This window comes from Pelodiscus sinensis, chromosome 2 (genome assembly GCF_049634645.1).
Source record: "Pelodiscus sinensis isolate JC-2024 chromosome 2, ASM4963464v1, whole genome shotgun sequence".
Lineage (NCBI taxonomy): Eukaryota > Metazoa > Chordata > Testudines > Trionychidae > Pelodiscus > Pelodiscus sinensis.
This window is the reverse complement of record NC_134712.1, coordinates 223,438,858-223,457,218: the sequence shown is the minus strand read 5'-3', so window position 1 is coordinate 223,457,218 and position 18,361 is coordinate 223,438,858. Positions and strand designations below refer to the sequence as shown.

Sequence of the window (18,361 nt, the reverse complement as noted above, 5' to 3'; positions counted from 1 at the left end):
CTCAGGCCTGAGGTTCCCCACCCGTGGTTTAGCTAAAAAAAGTTACTAATTTGAGCATAAAGCTAATGAAAACTAGATTTTTAATCAAGCCTCATTATTTCAGAAATAGCTCAGTGCATACATATCACACAGCTAACTATTTTTTCTTTTCCAGGAAAAACTTTAAAAACAACAAATAGATTAGTAGCACCTTAAAGACTAACAAACCAGTTTCTATATATTTTAGATTCTTCAAAGTTACATAATATAAATCACAAAGTACAATATACAAAAATGCAAGTATTGGGAGAATTTTAACCAAGAGCAGAAACTTGGCATGGCATTGATATGGAATAGCAACTCTCTCAAGAAGGCATTATGCGATTACAGACTGATTTGACAAGACTGCTTCTGACCTGTTGCTTGCCAAATTAGTCTGTAAACCCTAATAACACTCTTTTGGGGGTCTTCTTGCTTCAATAATTTATTTTGAAATAGCAAATTCATCATTGCTACAGGCATATGGAATTTATGTATTTTAAAATTATATTCTTATTTTTCCAAATGGCATGTGTAATTAAGGATGAACATTTTGTCATATATAGGTAAAAAGATAAAAACCAGTGAATAGTCTTGCACCTTAGAGACTAACAAAAAATTTAATGATATCATGAGCTCTCATGGGCACAACCCACTTCTTCAGGGCTACATCTACACTGGCCCCTTTTCCGGAAGGGGCATGTAAATTTCACCAGTCGTCGTAGGGAAATCCGCGGGGGATTTAAATATCCCCCGCGGCATTTAAATAAAAATGTCCGCCGCTTTTTTCCGGCTTTTAAAAAAGCCGGAAAAGAGCGTCTACACTGGCCCCGATCCTCCGGAAAAAGCGCCCTTTGAAGTAGGAATAAGACCCTCCAGAAAAGGGCACTTTTTCCGGAGGATCGGGGCCAGTGTAGATGCTCTTTTCCGGCTTTTTTAAAAGCCGGAAAAAAGCGGCGGACATTTTTATTTAAATGCCGCGGGGGATATTTAAATCCCCCGCGGATTTCCCTACGACGACTGGTGAAATTTACATGCCCCTTCCGGAAAAGGGGCCAGTGTAGACGAGCCCCAGAGGTGCGGAGAAAAGGGGTCCAGGTTGCAAATTTATTTTTAATCTATTCACTGTTTTTTAATTTTTTTCCAATTATAAACTAACACAGCTACCCCCTCGGAAACAGGTAAAAAGAGATTTATTGTCTATATGAAGGCAAACATTAATAGTGTGCAATAGTTCCTTTAAACGAGTAAATACAGCCCTTCAAATATGTATTACGAAGAATTACAAATAATCTAAAAGCAGATTTTTATTTGACTTTATGGTATACTACATGCATAAAGAAAATTATGAATTATGAACATTTTAAATTTCCAATTGTATTCTAAGGGCACTGGAGGTTTTTCGCCTTCCTCTGTAGCATGGGGTACAGATCACAGCTGGAGGATTCTCTGCATCTTGGGGTCTTCAAAGTATTTGAAGGCTTCAATATCTGAGATATAGGTGAGAGGATTATTCTAGGAGGGGTGGGTGAGATTCTGTGACCTGCACTGTGCAGGGGGTCAGACTAGATGATCATAATGGTCCCTTCTGACCTTAAAGTCTATGAGTCTAAGGACAAATATTTCTGGCTGACTATTTCTGTTTGCATGAGTGTGTCCATTTGAGTTTCATTATGCCTTTTATGTACAATAAAGAAGCGTCATTATTCACCACAGCACTTTTCACATTCAGATGCCAACACCATATTTGTAGTGAAAAATCTCTCGACCCTGAAATCATTTGAATATATTGATCTAATACTACCAGGGCAATCAGACACAAGCAACCAGAAGAGTGTGGAGGACCAAACCCAGTTTTTGAGCACTGAGCCCACCGCCGACTAACTACTGTTTGTTTGTCTGTCTGTTTTCTACTTCTCCTTCTTACCCCAAAATTAGGAACAAAGAGTCCAATACACTATTGCCCTGCACCTTGTGTAATCATTTATACCAAACCAAAGCAGGGCAAAGTGAATGAAAATACTGCTAAATTACAGTTACAGCATTTTAAGACCATTTTGTTCTCACTTTGCACTCATATAAATGACTGCATTATTTGTGAGAGAACAGTGAATCAGGGTCAAATACAAACCGAATAAATAAAAGCTCTGAAAAGGAAATGTTATTCAGTTCAGAATTTTGTTGTACAACAAAGCAAACTTTAATAGCACAGTGATCAAATTGCCAGTTTGGCCTTATTATAAACAGAGGACTCAACTTAAAATGCTGTCCAAATATTAATACAATAGTTGTGCCACCTAAGTTGCTTTGTTCATATAGTGGAATCCTTTTGTGACATTTTTCCCAACAAAGAAAAGCTAAGGCAAATACTTTTTTGAAGGATGACATGCAAAAAAAGTGTTTACTAGCATCATATCCATCAGGAAAAAAGCAACTTCAGTGACAGCTGCCGACACTACTTATTTCAGAAACTGACACTGTTTTATAGCTAACCATTGCAGTCAAAAATAGAAACATGTATCATCATAAAAGAAATACAATTTTCCATTTTAATGTAAGACCATAATTCTTCTTCTCTGCTGGAAATGTTTTGAAAATCCAGCTGTGTTCACCAAACCTGCAAAGGGCAGATTACTGTATAGATATAACCGATTTTAATGATGAAGTCACATGGTGAGTCAGAGCTATAATGTACTCTATTGGATTTTTGCCCAAGAAGTCATGCACTTATATTTTAATCACAGTAATAATGGAGTACTGTATCAGACACTAAGCATACTACTTATGCAATGAATTTACAAATGTTGGATGTTCAATACCTTTATGGTACAAAAAAATCCCTCCAAACATACTTGCATATTCTTGATTTTTATTTTCCCCTACTCTGTTCCTGGTAATTGCTACTGTTCCATGCTTTCTTCCACTGAGAAGTTAACTTTAGATCACAAGGCTAGCTACAATGTATTTAATACCTCTTTTTCTCCTTAGTGCCATGTCTAGGAGCTTGTTTATTGGACAGAGGTTTCACACTAGCCCAGAATAACATGCTGTCCCTTCATCTAACTTTCAGCCACCCTAAATCCTACAGTTTTGTGGTAAATAGTCTTAATGTTCTTCTCTAACCTTTATTTTTTAACTTGTTTCATTTGTACAATATGTTATAGCCTGAAGACAAGAGCAAGTCTTTATGCTGACACCTTTTATTGCATTGAAAGTAAAGGTAAGATGCATAGTCACTGACAGCTATATCCAATTATATAAGATTGCATATGGTACAGTAAAATATTATGAGTAGTTCTTGTTAGAATGTGCTTTCGGAATGTTATACTGTAGATGTTAGAACGATAGATAGATAGATAGATAGATAGATAGATAGATAGATAGATAGATAGATAGATAGATAGATAGATAGATAGATAGATAGATAGATAGATAGATAGATAGATAGATAGATAGATAGATAGATAAAGCAGCAGGGGAAGAAGAGAGGCATGTGTTTATATGCAAGAGTGTGTGAAAGAAGAAATAAAAATATATTGTATTAGTAGGGACATATGTAATCTACTCGGTATGCAGTACATGGAAATCTGTCATAGGACTATGAAAAATGGTGCTTATATTCTTATTGTTCCTTTTTTCCCCAGAATGTCATAATAAATAGCAACACTGAAAAAAATATATAATAAAAGTCTTGACAATCTCTTTCTCTCCAATCTACAGTGCCAATCAGTAATGTACAGAACTCTCATAGCCATTCCATGAATGGACTTGACAAGAGCAGAAAATATAACAGAGATCCATAGTGTGGACTGGAGAGGCAGGTTCCCTTTACTCATACAGCATTTGCAATAGAAATTAGTGTAAATATTCAGTTCATCAAATGAAGGAAGTTATGAGAAGAATTAGAACTACCTGAAAGATGAGGACACAAGAAAGAACCTGAGGGGGAAGGGAGGGGAATAAGAGGTTTTTTCTAACAATATATTAAATTAGATTATATGTTTATAAAATGTGCATAAATTAAATGTATTATGTGAAGAAACTGGAGATAGTAAACCATCCTGCATTCAGAGAATCTGAAGCAGAATGGGTTATCCCCTGCAGAGAAGGAGCCAGAAGAGCTCCCTTTTTCCTTCTACAGGACTTGCAGGGACTAAAGAGACAGTACTGCAGAGGTTGCAGCAATGACAAAATATCCTAGAGATATAATCATAGCTTGGAAATTGACAAATCATTATGCAGACAGCCGGATTGGGTTTGATAGACAACCAAACCAGGATGGAATGGGATCAAGGAACAATGATTGTGCCCAAGTAGAGACCCACACTAGGAGATGGAAGGGGTGGGGGAGGGAAGCATTCTCTGAAAAGCTCTGGGAATGATGTGGAAAAATGATGTCCCATCTGTGTCTAGCTGGGTCATTTTGCTTGGGATTTCCCAATCCAACCACTGAGGCCCAGTGCCAGTGCTCAGAAGGTCAGCTCTACCCCAACCTCAGAATACATTGTGCAACCCAACCTTTAGAGCAGGGGTGAGTCACACAGCCAATTCACTGATGGCTTATAATTTTCACATTAAGCTACTGCCCACATGGGTTAAAATTCCCAGTATAAAACCCTTCACTCTATCCACAGCAAAAACTTCCACACAGACCCAGGAGACCAGAAGTATTAGTTATAGGTGAGCTAGCAGACATTTCATTTATTTCCTGTTGGTGAAAGACTATTGCGGCTTTTAGGGAAGAATGGGTGAACTGGGTCCCTCAGTTAGCCCCAATGCTACAAGGGACCACACCAGCCAAAATGCAAATGGAGCAGGTGACTGGGAGAAGAAGGGATGGGTACACTCTGCAGGTAACAAAGGAACTGACACTGGAGATAACTGCAAAGAAGGGGGAGTCTGTGATTGCCTCATGGTCTGTGAAAATATAAAGTACCATGAGCAAGGGAACAAGGAACTGCCATGCACCTCAACTTACAACAGCAATATTCTCTCTCCACGACTCAACAAAACTGAGTTTACGCCACCAGTGTTCCAAGGTCCAACCTCAAAGGATAAAGAAATTTGGCTATCGGGGGAGAATGTTTATTATGTGCATTGCTGAGTTATAAAAGGCATTGCAGACATTCCACCCAGGGAATAAACTTGTGATTTCCCTGAGGATGTTAAATAAGCATCCTAATTATATCCACTTCTTTATGGGGGAGATTTGACAGATATTGCATCCTCGTGCTGTATCGTTGGGGACTTTTGTTTTACTTTCAAGAATGCTTTACATAGGTTTATGTGCTACTCCATACAGGAGGGTTACCACATATCCTATAAGAACTAAAACTGTAGACAGTTATTACTCCTGAGATTCTAAACAACTCCAGAAAAGTTCCACCCCTGAGGTGGTTTGTGTATACTGGTTCCAGCTGGGCTTTCCAGAGATTAGAAGACAAAGAAAGAGCTTTTTGAATAAAAAGATAAGTTTTAATTGACACAAGGCCTTCGTTTTGTTTCAGCAAATAGATAGGACACTTCTCCATGGACTAGTGCCCCTGCTGAACAGAAGGTCCTAACTGTCTGCTAGGTCAGAAAGGCAGCCCTTTTTGTTTAAACTCAGCCTTTTATACTGAAAACCTTTTCTTTGCTTGTTACTTTCTGGAGACCCAGTTTGAAATAGTATATGTCAGCCTCCTTAGAGGGTGGTGCCTCCTCAGAGGTGTTTACAACCTAAGGAATTGACCTTACTCACCCCACACTATTTTTCATTCCCAGAGGCACTGCAATAATTCTCCACTCCCCCCACCAGAAGTATTTTCACATGTACACTAATTTAAATAGCATCCTCACAGGCAAAAGCAATGAATATGTTCTGCATAATTCTCAAGTCAAGGGTGAATTTTAAAAAAACTGTCTGTAAAAATAGGAGCCATGCTATGAATAATTATAGAAAGATAAGAAAAAAAAACCTAATTCCACAGGGATTATTAATCTGCAGGCCATTTTAAACCATGTTATGTCCCTGCAACAGGAATTCACACCTTAATTTTCCTGACATTTAGATGAGCAGTTGTAGGTTTAAGAGAGGGAACTAGCCCAATTATTTCTATTCAGGTTTAACCACTGCCAATAAGGAATATTTTCTGGCAAAAAATGCTTGTGATAGCAAGTATTTAAAATCATTAAATAAATGATAAAGGCTCCAATTTTCAGAGACCAAGGTTCCTTTTTTGAAAGCATTTTGCCCCCATGTATTACAAATAAAAATAAACTCAAAGCAAAATCTTAGAGTTTTTATATCCAATGTAGTAACTGTTTGCTAGTTTGACCACTAAGATTTGAAACTGCAATTCGTTTGTGGATGTATTTTTCCTAGCACAATTAGTATTGTATTCTCATGCTGAGAAGTGACCCTCAGGCTAGCTGAAAATTCACCACACAGGATTTCTATAAAGAAAAGAGCACAGAACTTTGAAAATTAACATACGATCATAAGCTGCTTTAGCAATTGCCTTTGCTGCGTTCTTCTGAATATCAGGAATGGCAGACACTTCTGCAAATGAAAGTAGCTTTTTAAGGCCTCCTGTCTGCTGAATTAGTTGCATAGTATCCACATCATCAAGACAATTTGCTACCACTGCAAGGGCTTCCACGTGAAGATCATTAAATTCCTAGTGAAAAAAAATAAAAAGCCTTCTAATGAGGATTAAAAATACCTTTAACTTTTCTACCAACTAAGATAATTACCATAATTAATTACTGCACATTCTGGTATAAAATGAAATCCATTGTTCATCTTTTAAAAATATTTTGATAGATTCCAGAACCTGTATTAGTATGGAGTCAAGCTTGGTTATAATTATGAAAAAAATGAAAAGACTCCTATTGATTTCAGTGGGTTTTGGATCAGGCCATTAAAGAGAACCTGATATCTTAAAATTTCAAATACCTTTAATATATATTAAGCCACATGATACTCCCACAAGCATGAGTTGCAGGTACCAAGAAGCAGGGGAAGGCTAAGCCACCCAAACTGCCTGCATGACCCTGCCCATACTCTACATCCAGACAGACCCACTGCTTCATGCCAGGCTCTTCTGGAGGGGTGGGCAAGACACAGGGATCTGGCCTGCAGGCCACCCTATCTGGTCCATGGACCACCCGATCTGGCCCATAGGCTCCCCTCCCTTGCCGGGACCCTCAGGTACAGAGCAGCCAGCTGCTTCAGAGTAGCCCCATGCTGCTTTAAGTAGGTGGCTGCTCCACGTGGCTCTCTGCTCCGGGTACTGGGGGAGAAAGAGAGGCTTCATGGAAACTGGCCAATGGGAGCTGAGAAATTCATGCAGCAGCTTGGGCCCTGGCCTTGGCTGCTGGAGCAGTCGCTGCTGCTTTCCACATGGCGGCTCGGGCCCCGGCTGCCAGAGCAGTCGCCACAACTCTCCAGCAGCTCAGGTCCTGGCCCTGGAGAAGCCACTACCACCCTCCATGCAGTGGCTCAGGCACCAACCCTGGTCGCCAGAGCAGCTGCTGCCACTCTCCATATGGAAGCTTGGGCCCCCTGCTGAGGAGGTGGACGGGACTCAAATTCTTGGTGTGTGTCCATGCAGGGGTGCACCTTAGAAGGAACCCTGCTGCCCACCCACTAGGCAACTGGGGTCTGGGTTTAGGCTTGGGCAGCTCAGGGCTGGGGAGGGGGCCTTCTGTGCTCTGGTGAGGGAAGGGGGAAGTGACAGGTTCCCATAGGCATGTGCACGGGGTGTACCAGGTGTGCCCAGGCACACCCTAATGTTTCAAAGGGCCACCCTGGTGTGCCGGGGAACAGATGCTGCGCAGGGTTTACCACGCATGTGTGGCTAAAACCGGCAGGTCTTAGGACCCCACAGAAACAGGCGGCAGGGAGCAGAATCGTCACCCCCGCCTCCCCTGCAAGCAAGGTAAGTTTAAACCCCGGGCGGGAAGGCGGGGAGGGGTGCCCGTCCCTGAGCAGGGGATGGGAGCAGCACAGCTGAGGTGTGTGGGGGAGGGTTGGGTCAGGAGCAGTGTGGCTGGCCCGGGGGGTTGGCAGCAGCACAGCTGGGCTCGGGTTGGGGGCAGCACAGCTGGACTCGGGTCGGGGGGCCTGGGGTCGGGGGCAGTGTGGGGGCAGCGCAGCTGGCCCGGGGTCTGGGGCAACGTGGCTGGCCCGGGGGCAGCGCGGCTGGCCTGGGGTGGTGGTGGTGGTGGTCGGGGGCTGGCCCGGGATCTGGGGCCACGCGGCTGGCCTGGGGGGCCCGGGGTCTGGGGCAGCGCAGCTGGGTCAGGGGCAGTGTGGCTGGGTCAGGGTGGGGGGGCCGGGGTCAGGGCAACGCGGCAGGCCTGGGGAGGTCGGAGGCAGTGAGGCTGGTCTGGGGAGGGAGGCAGTGAGGCTGGCCCCCACCCCCCCAGAGCTGCTTCCCATCCCCCCTTCCGCCCAGCCCCCCTCTTCCTCCTGGCCAACACCGCGTTCCTCAACCCCCTCCCCAGCTCTGCTTCCTGCACCTCCTTCCTCCCGGCCCCCCCCTTCCTCCTGGCCAGCCCTGTGGCCCCTGACCCACTGCCAGCTCTGCTTCCCGCCCCCACTTCCTCTGGCCAGCCCCCCCCCCACTAGAGGCTCCCAGTGCCAATTGCGCCCCACTTTCCAGTCATTTCCCTCGCCGCCGCCAGGCTTCAGTCTGGCACCCAGCCGGAAAACCAGGAAATACCAGACATTGCACGTGTTGGGTATTTTCTGGTTTTTTTTTTACCAGACAGAGGGCCCAAAAACCGGACTGTCCAGTAAAAAACCGGACACCTCGAAACCCTACGAGTTGGACCCGGACCAAGTGATGGGGAGACTGCTGGAACTTTGGGAACCAGAAACTGTGGGGTGGGGATTTGTGGTCCAAAAGGGGGCTGAGAAACCTAAGACAGACAGAGTAAGGAGAGCACCAGAAGGGTAACAGTCCCTGTTACAGACCAGCTGGGGCTGCTGGAGGAGGAGGGAAAAATAGGGGGAAAGGGTCAGAGAGGAAGGGGCTTGTGCTGAGGGGAGGGGGGGCAGGTCAGGAGAAGAAAGGAGAAGGCACCAAGGGACAGAGTGGAGGAGAAAGACAAATGCCAGGGGGCGAAGTGGAGACAATGAGGAAAAGGGCAGGAGGGGAGGTGTCAGTGAGAAGAGGGACAGGATGATGCTAGGAGAGGAGAGGGGAAGGGCTTTGAGGGCTAGAGGGGAGAAGGGTAGGTGCCGGGAGAAGGCTTGAAAGAAGTGGTGGGCATGAGGAAGGCAGGGATGGAGCAAGGCATGTGTGAGGGCACAGGGGCATGAGGGAATGGGGGCAGAGGGTGGTGAGGGGGTGGGCATCAGGGAAAAAGAAGGCAAAGGGGGCAGAGACAGTGAGGGAAGAGGGAGGCACCAAGAGGGTGCAGGGGTAAGGGAAGGTGCAGATGCCAGGGGATTCTGGGAGTGAAGCAGAAGGGCAGACACCTTCAGGGGAGGGACCAGCACCAGAGGAGAGAGGCAGGGCAGGAGTGAAGAGGGAGGTGTTAGGAGAGAGGTTGAGGAGGGGTAGCTCACATGATCAGAGTGGGGCTACTGGAGGAGTGGGCACGGGGGGGAGAAAAGGGCTGGTGGAGGGGGGGAGCTCTCAGGAAGGCTGAGGACAGTGAGAAGGGCAGGAGTCAGGACAGCAGAGGTGGGTGAGGGGTTGGGGGGCAGCAGGCACCAGGGGAGCTGATGGAGCAAGGGGAGGAGACATGGCAGCAGAGGGAAAAGGTAGAGGTTCGTAAGATATTTATCAATAACTTGGGTGCCACAGTGGCACATCCAAACAAGCCACAAACTCAGTACTGGTGCATAACACAAAAATTATTGTGCTCATGGGAAGAAACTCTTAGAGGGAAGAAACTTCCCCCAGCCTCTCCACCCCCCGAGTTAATGTCACACACATTGGGTTAATGGAATTGCAGGATAGTTGCATGGGGGGGCGGGTTAGTGAGGGCCAAACTAATCCCTATTGGTAAGAGAAGTAAGATGGTGGGAAAAGTCCTTGGGGGGGTGTCACATGATATCTTTTATTTCTGGTCATGTGTCCATATTGCCCCGAAAGTATACCCCCAGAGGCATGGCTAATGGGGGTCAGGGGATGTGGCTAATCGGGGTCAAAGAGTACATTTTAAAAAAATTATTTGGGTGCACACAGTAATGAAATGTGCTGTGCACGCCTATGCAGGTCCCCATACAGAAGGGGCATGCCTGGGGCTAGTCTCCCCAAGACCTAGGTTCACCTGCTGCACATGGCCACAAGGGATATTAATAAATACCATACTTATTTTATAGATGGTTAAAACTGAGGCAGTAATCTTCACATAAAATAAAAATGTATAGTAAATTACCAGTGATGTCATTATAAAAACAGTGTTAATCCCCACACAGCAAATTTTAAATGATGAAGTTCATCTCTTTAGTGTGATGCATGGATGAAGTTTGGATACAGAATATCTGAAACACATTTTTCCAGGATTACATTTATAGTTTAACTCATAATTCAAATAAACGTTACCTTAGTTTCCAGTATCTTAAAAAGATGATCTAGTCCTTGGTTTTCTCTCAGTATTACTCTAGTTTCTCTGTCATTGCTAATTACACCAAAGGTTTTGAGAGCTAACAACTGAACTACGGGATACTCAGATTTCAGTAGTTCCAGTAAAGGAGGAATTGCATTTAATTCACGAACTGCAGCACGGCTTTGAAAATCCTGCAGTGAAATACCAAACTGAGTAAGTGTAATTAGTAAAAAAAAGACATATTCTCAACTCTTGGTTTTACATAGAGAACAAAGAAACTCTAGTTTCAAAAATATGCTAATGAGCTAATATTTTGTAACTTTTAATTTTGAAGGTTTATTTTCATTTGAGCTAAAAATAGAAATTGAAATGAGTAGTCCACAAAATAATATTCAAAACAATCCAAATAATTTTGCATTACTAAAGTATTTATTATAATGTTTAGTTATAGTTGAGGAGGCTCCAAATGTTGATGCTTATTTTAGTTCATATAAAGATTTTTTTGAAAAGTTTGATGATATTTAGTTTGATCATTTCAAGTTATCTTAGGGCACTTCTACACTGAATGGCTATTTTGGGATACTGGAGGTATCCTGAAATAGCTACCCCATGTCTATACAAGCCACCCATTTATTTCAAAATATTTTCCAAAATATTTTTCAAAATAATGGGTGTGCTATTTTGCCATTCTGGTAAACCTTATTGCACAAAGGATAAAGTATGGCTGGTAATAGTGCGTTCATTTTTAAATCTGGCACTGTGTAGATGCACAGAATTTCAAAATAAACTATTCTGAAATAGTTTCAAAATAAGATACGGAATTTGTGTAGCACAAATTGTGTATCTTATTTCAAGTTTAGGATGCTGTGCAAATGCACTCTTAGTGACAAAAAAGAGACTTTTCCACACTTTGAAGCACTAACCTGATTTTCTCTCTTGGGGCACGTCTAGACCACTTTTTTTTCCAAAAGGAGATTATGCAAATTTGGTGCTAATTTGCATATCTTCAATTGTGTTTTCGAAAGCGGGTCTTTCGAAAGTGAAAGTAGTCTGGACGTGTTTTTTTCAGGAAAAAAAAACCCTTTTTCGAAAAACCACGTAAACCTCCTTTTTTTAGGAAGAGCGGGGTTTTTGAAAAAGGAATTTTTTTCCAAAAAAAGCACGTCCAGACTACTTTCACTTTAGAAAGAACCACTTTTGAAAATGCGATTGGAAGAAGATATGCAGATTAGCGTCAAATTTGCATATCTCCTTTCGAAAAAAAAACATAGTCTGGACGTGCCCTTATATTCCAGTAACTAAAAGCTTGGTTTTGTTTAATATTTCAACCTTTGAATATATATACTGCTCAATGAAGAACGTATACTATGCCATATTAAAAATGAAAAAAGGAATAAAGTAGTTATAATGTGTTTATAATAGCATTTTGCACCTGTGCAGTGTATAATTTTCCTTATCAATTTAAGCAGCACCTGGTGCAATTTATCCAGATACACCTTGCAATAAAGTTAGCAAGAGAAGAGAAACAGCAAAACATGATTCAGAATAAAGACATGTTCTGATGACATGTTCTCTCCAAAAAAGAGAGACAAGAATTGAATTAATTAAACAACTTCATTTGCTTAACCTCGGAAAAGAACTACTATACAACTGTACTGTTCTTTTGCTAACCAGCGTGTGGGCGATATTAGTGCTGATTGTGAAAGTAGTCAATTACAATGCCTTCCTCTCATATGGAAAAAAACCCAAAACCCTGCCAACAGTTTTCACCTCTACTTAGGAAGAAGTTCAAAATCATTGCTGTGGACTGGTTTGCAAAAATAAGGCAGAAGCAATTTTAATCACCCCATTTGTGCAGTTTTATAGGTATGTCTGTCTGTCCAATCCTCAGTAGGAGGTAAGGACTTACCAGATAGAAAAACAAGATTTGTATTTAATTAAATGTTTTTGTGTTTGATTCTCATCTTGCTCACGTGGGCTACGTCTATACTGTCGTTTTTTATAGGAAAAAGGTACGCAAATTTTCCGATTTTTTTTTAAAGAGGATTTTCTGAAATTTGGCCCATCTACACTGGGCCAAATTTCGGAAAAAACCTCCTCTTTCGGAAGAGCCCTTCTTCCTCATGAAACAAGGAAGACAGAGCTTCAAAAAGAGCGCATCTGCTCTTCCACAAAAAATGTTGGAAGAGCAGACGCGTTCCCTGAATGTGGTGGAGTTTTTCTGGGATTCCTCCAGTATCCCAGAAAAACTCCACAGTCTAGACAAACCATGATGAAAATCAAGAGTAACTGAACTGTAGTCAAAATAGCTATAGTAAGATAAAATTATAGCTGAAACTGAAATGAGACTTAAGCCCTTTGAGATTAAGCAATTTTTAAATAAATTGATAAATTATAGGTATTATAGTAATAGAACCAGATATTTTTAGTGATTAATCTCTAGAAAAGAAATGCAAATGTAATGCTTATCTGTTTCTATAATTACCTGTACGAGGTGGTAGATGCATTCAACAGAGTTCTTCTTAACGTCAGGATCAGGGCTACTTAACAATCTGATAAGTGGTTCTAGTCCACCTTGCTCAAATATTTGCACTTTACTGGTATATTCAACTGCCATATGTGCTAGGCAAAGACTGGCAAACTCATGGACAATTATATCTTCTACAATGTGAAAATAAAATTAGTTTTGTTCAATAGAATATATACTCATTCAGCTAGTAAGTTGTAATATTATCTAAAAGTCAATAAACATTATCTGTTAATCTTACCATACTTTGCTATAAACGTGCTGTTCAATCTACATAACATATCATAACTCAGTAAATTACTGACTTGTGGCTATAAAAGCATCAGGTCAATCACTTATTTAATGTGTTATGACAAATCATAACTTATAAGAAAGCTTTTTATTAAATTGCCTGATCAAACAATAAAAGTAAATTACTTTTGACAGGTTTTACACAAAGGAGCACTGCAGGTTACCTTCTGGCGCCAGTCGAGCTATGACTGAATTTGTGACATCTAGCTCTCTTAACAATTTTCTGATGTCATCTATAAGGACAGAAAAATAAATATGAAAAATATTGTGTGGTTATGTGGAAATAATGTAGAAAAACAGTTGATGCGCAGAATGAAAAGCAAGGTTTCTTAATGCTACTGCCTAATCCTAAGAAATTGATTTACATATGATTTACACTTTAAAACTAGATTGACTTAGCTATGTTGATCAGTGAAAAATTGTGAAAAATGTTGTGCCCTTAGTCAGGTCATTCCAACCCCTGTATAGATGCAGTTAAGTCAACAGAAGACCTCTGCCAACTTAGCTACCATCTCTTAGGCCAAGCCTACACTGAGAGATAAGCTCAAATGTATTAAGGTCGATTTTTTTTAGCAACCAATTTTGTACAGTCAAAGGTGAATGTTCCCACTGTGTGCAAGAATTCAAGGTAGTTTGACGTAGCGCATCCCCTGCATGGTGGCTGCTATCGACTTTGAGAACAATGCACTGTGAGTAACTATCTCAAAGTTCATGCACACCTTTGCACTCTGGATTATGCCCAGGGCACACTGGGACCAAAACTGTGTAGCGGGTGTGTGATAGGGCGGACAGGCCCCGCACTGAAGGACAGGGGGTAGCCCAGGCCCAGCTGGTGGAGAAAGCCCTGCCCCTCCAACCCTGCTGGGCATACTCCCAGCAGAGCCTGGGTATAAAAGCAGAGGGAGCCCTGCAGCAAGGGAGACCGCAGGATGAGGCAGTAGACCAGGCCGGGCCAGTGTTTCTGCAGCAGCTGAGACCGGAGTCACCACCCGTGCCTGATCTGGAGTCAGAGCCAGCAACCACCAACCCCAGGGAGGCAGAAGCGCGCCCACAACCCCGGCAAGTACTGACTTGAAGGCGAATGGGTCCCAGGGGAACCAGGGCGAGGTAGGAAGCAGCCCAGGGCAAAGGACTAGGTCATGTTTTATAGACCTTTAATTATATTTGTTGATCTTTTCTGGTCCATCTCTAATTTCTCCACATCTTTCCTAAAATGTGGTGCCCAGAATTGGACACAATATCTCCAATTGAGGCCTCATCAGTGCAGAGTAGAGCAGAAGAATCACTTATTGTGTCTTGCTCACAACATTCCTGTTAATGCATCCCAGAATCATGTTTGCTTTTTTGCAAATGTCACATTCTTGACTCATAGTTTCTAGTGCACTATGACCCCTAAATCCCTTTCTGTAGTGCTCTTTCCTAGACAGTCATTTCCCATTCTGTGTGTGAAACTGATTGTTCCTTCCTAAGTGGAGTACTTTGCATTTCTCCTTATTAAACTTCATTCTATTTACCTCAGACCACTTCTCCAGTTTGTCCAGATCATTTTGATTTATGACCCTACCCTCTAATGCACTTGCAACCCCTCCCAACTTAGTATCTTCTGCAAACTTAATATGCGTACTCTCTATGCCATTATCTAAACAGTTGATGAAGATATTGAACAGAGCAGGTCCCAAAACTGATCACTGTGGGTATATCTAGACTACAGGGTTTTGTCATCAAAAGTGGGCTTTTGTCGACAAAACTATACCTGCATCTACACTACTGCCGCGTTCTGTCGACAATAAGTAATCATTTTTTATTTAAATTTTAATTTCCTGATGGCACAACACACACAGCAAATTTCAAACCTGATTCTTAAAAAATGTAATGTTGTAGGTTTTGTTAAAACTATTTCATAGACATTCTGCGATAAACTTTTAAAAGACATGTGGACAGGTCTCCCAGGCAGTGGGGTGGCCTAGTGGTTAGGTCCTGGTGTTAGCTGGGGGCCCTGGGTGTAAGACTTCTGGCCACTTATCAGAGTCTGTTCCTTCAGTTTGGGGCATGGCTCCAAGAGTCCAATTTCCCCTTCCACCATAGGGTTTTCCTTCTGGTTCTCCCCCTTTGTGCCAGGGGGAGGGGTTGGAGGCTTGCATCCCCCTGCAGCCAACCCAGCAGACAGCTCTGGCTCAGGTCCAGCAGACAGCAGAACCAGCTCCTGCCTCTTCACTGGTCAGCCCCTAACTGAGCTAGGTTCAATCCTTTTATTCTCCCTCTAGGCCTAGCACTGGCCGCAGATGAAACGGGGCGGGGCTAATTGGGCAAAAAGGCCTTATTTAGCCTCTGTACTGCCAGGCCCTCCCCTCTCTGTCTCATACGACCACCCCCTCATGATCTCCGTTGGGGTCTGCCCCTTCCCCAACTGCGTTCTATCCCCCGTAGAGAAAAAGTCTGCATTTGCATGGGCCTTCCTAGCCCAATGTTGAATCCAGAAGAAGAAGAAGGGTTGGAGGGAGAGGTACCACCTCATAGTTCTGGGGTTTGTCTCTTTCATTGCATGTAGCCAGCGAAGCGGGGCATGATCTGTGGCGGGGGTAAAGTGTCTACCCAGGAGGTAATATCAGAGTGAGTCCACTGCCCATTTCACTGCTAGCACCTCCTTTTCGATTACAGAATAGGCCTTCTCCCTGGGAAATAGCTTCCTACTGATGTAAAGAATTGGGTGCTCATCACCTTTCACAACCTTGGAGAGAACAGCTCCTAGGTCCACATCAGAGGTATCTGTCTGTAACAAGAACTCCCTTCAGAAGTTGGGGCTGTACAGGACGGGTTTTCAACAGAGTTGGGCCTTTAGGGCTTGGAAAGCTTCCTCAAGCTTGGGTCCACTGGATTCGGTTTGGACTCTCCTTTTTGAGGTTGGTAAGAGGGGCTGCGATGGAGGAGAAGCCCGGGATGAAGCGTGGATAGTATTCGGTTAACCCCAAGAAATGGCGTACTTGCCTTTTTGACAATGGAGGGGCATACTGCTGGAAGGCTTGGACCTTTCCCACTAAGGGGTATACGATGCCTTTCCCCAAGATATAGCCCAGATAGGTGATCTCATCCCTTCTGAGGTGGCATGTTGCAGGGTTTGCTGTCAGGCCAGCTTCCCTGAGGGACTGCAATACGGCCGCCCCATGTTGTAAGTGGGCCTGCCAATTGTGGCTATAAATCACTATGGGTATGTCTACACTACAAAGTTAGTTCGAACTAACGGACGTTAGTTCGAACTAACTTTCATAGGCGCTACACTAGTGCTCCGCTAGTTCAAATTTAAATCGAACTAGCGGAGCGCTTAGTTCGAACTAGGAAAACCTCATTTTACGAGGATTAAGCCTAGTTCGAACTTACTAGTTCGAATTAAGGGGTGTGTAGCCCCTTAATTTGAACTAGTGGGAGGCTAGCCCTCCCCAGGTTTCCCTGGTGGCCACTCTGGCCAACACCAGGGAAACTCTATTGCCCCCCTCCCGGCCCTGGACACCTTAAAGGGGCACGGGCTGGCTACGGTGCCCGTGCCAGGTGAAAGCCTGCCAGCACCCAGCCAGCAGACCCTGCACCTGGCACGGCACAGAGCCACCCACCTGATGTCCCCCAGCCCACCCCCTCTTCCCGGGACCAGGCTGGCGGCTCCCGGGAGCTTGCCCGGGACCGCAAGAGGCAGGCACCTTCCTGGACTAGTGCAGACATCGTGGACCTCGTCCACGATCTCCGCACTAGGCACAGGAAAGTGGCCATCTAGGGCAGGAGAGCTGCCAGCCTGGCCACCCAGGAGCAGGTGTGCATGAAAATCAAGAGGGTCCACTGAGACCCCCGACCCTGAGCCCTGAGCTTACAATGGCCGTACTGGGTCAGACCAAAGGTCCATCTAGCCCAGTAGCCTGTCTGCCGACAGCGGCCAACCCTAGGGACCCTGGAGGGGATGGACCAAAGACAGTGACCAAGCCATTTGTCTCGTGCCATCCCTCTCCAGTCTTCCACAAACTTTGGGCAGGGACACCACTCCTACCCCCTGGCTAATACCACTCCATGGACCCAACCTCCATGACTTGATCTCACTTCCCTTTCAACTCTGTTCTAGTTCTAGCTTTCACAGCCTCCTGCAGCAAGGAGTTCCATAGGTTGACTCTTTGCTTTGTGAAGAACAACTTTCTCTTACTAGTTTGAAGCCTGCTACCCACTCCTTTCCTTTGGTGTCCTCTAGTCCTTCTTTATGGGAACTCATGAAGAACTTTTCTGAATGCACCCTCTCCACCCAACCCCTGCTTTTAGAGACCTCTATCCTGTCCCCGCTCCATCTCCTCTTTTCTAAGCTGAACAGTCCCAGTCTCTGTAGCCTCTCTTCATCTGGGACCTGTTCCCAACCCCTGATCATGTTAGTTGCCCTCCCCTCTCCCAGACTTTCTCTTCCCCTCTCCCACCTCCTTTTCCCAGTCTCCCCCAGTTTTGTTCAATAAAGACAGAGTCAATGTTGGAAGAAACGTTATCTTTATTTTGTACATCAATAAGAAGGGGGGCTAGGGAAGGGTAAGTAAAAGGAGGTGAGGGAGGAATGGGGTACGAGCCCCCGATGGGGAGGACTGGGCTGGCTCTGCGGGCTTCTGGGGGTGGAAGCTCTCCTGCAGCCCCCCAATTGTCCCCTCTCCCCAGATGGCAGCCTGCGGCAAGTGCAGCCGGGCTGATGGCCGAGTGCTGTGATGTGCCCAGTGTGGGCACTCTGGGCACTCCAAGCCAGGACTGGTTTTCAAGCAGGGCACCCCTGAGAACTGTCTGTCCGGGGTGGGGGTCGGGTCCCTTTAAGCGCAGCCCTCGGCTAGCCTGAGACAGCATCTCCATGCTCTAAGTCCTCCTCTGATGCCCTGCCGGCACTGCTTCCGGCCATCCTTAAGCCCTGTTCAGGGTCCACTCAATGTGGACATGCTAATTCGAATTAGCAAAACGCTAATTCGAACTAGT

At 44.2% G+C, this 18,361-nt stretch overlaps 1 protein-coding gene across 9 annotated transcripts in view; it reads right to left on the bottom strand.

Annotated features, from left to right (window-relative positions):
• Positions 1–18,361, bottom strand: part of ARMC3 (armadillo repeat containing 3) — a 140,376-nt gene that overhangs the window by 76,967 nt on the left and 45,048 nt on the right. For 8 of the 9 annotated variants that reach the window (XM_075922518.1, XM_075922516.1, XM_075922515.1 and 5 more), the window contains 4 exons: positions 13,549–13,617; positions 13,052–13,227; positions 10,563–10,775; positions 6,494–6,677 (listed from right to left, as the gene is read on the bottom strand). In XM_075922518.1, coding sequence (XP_075778633.1) covers positions 6,494–6,677; positions 10,563–10,775; positions 13,052–13,227; positions 13,549–13,617 — 642 coding nt within the window. The remainder of the gene's footprint in view (positions 1–6,493; positions 6,678–10,562; positions 10,776–13,051; positions 13,228–13,548; positions 13,618–18,361) is intronic. The other variant, XM_006119527.4, reaches the window with a different exon arrangement.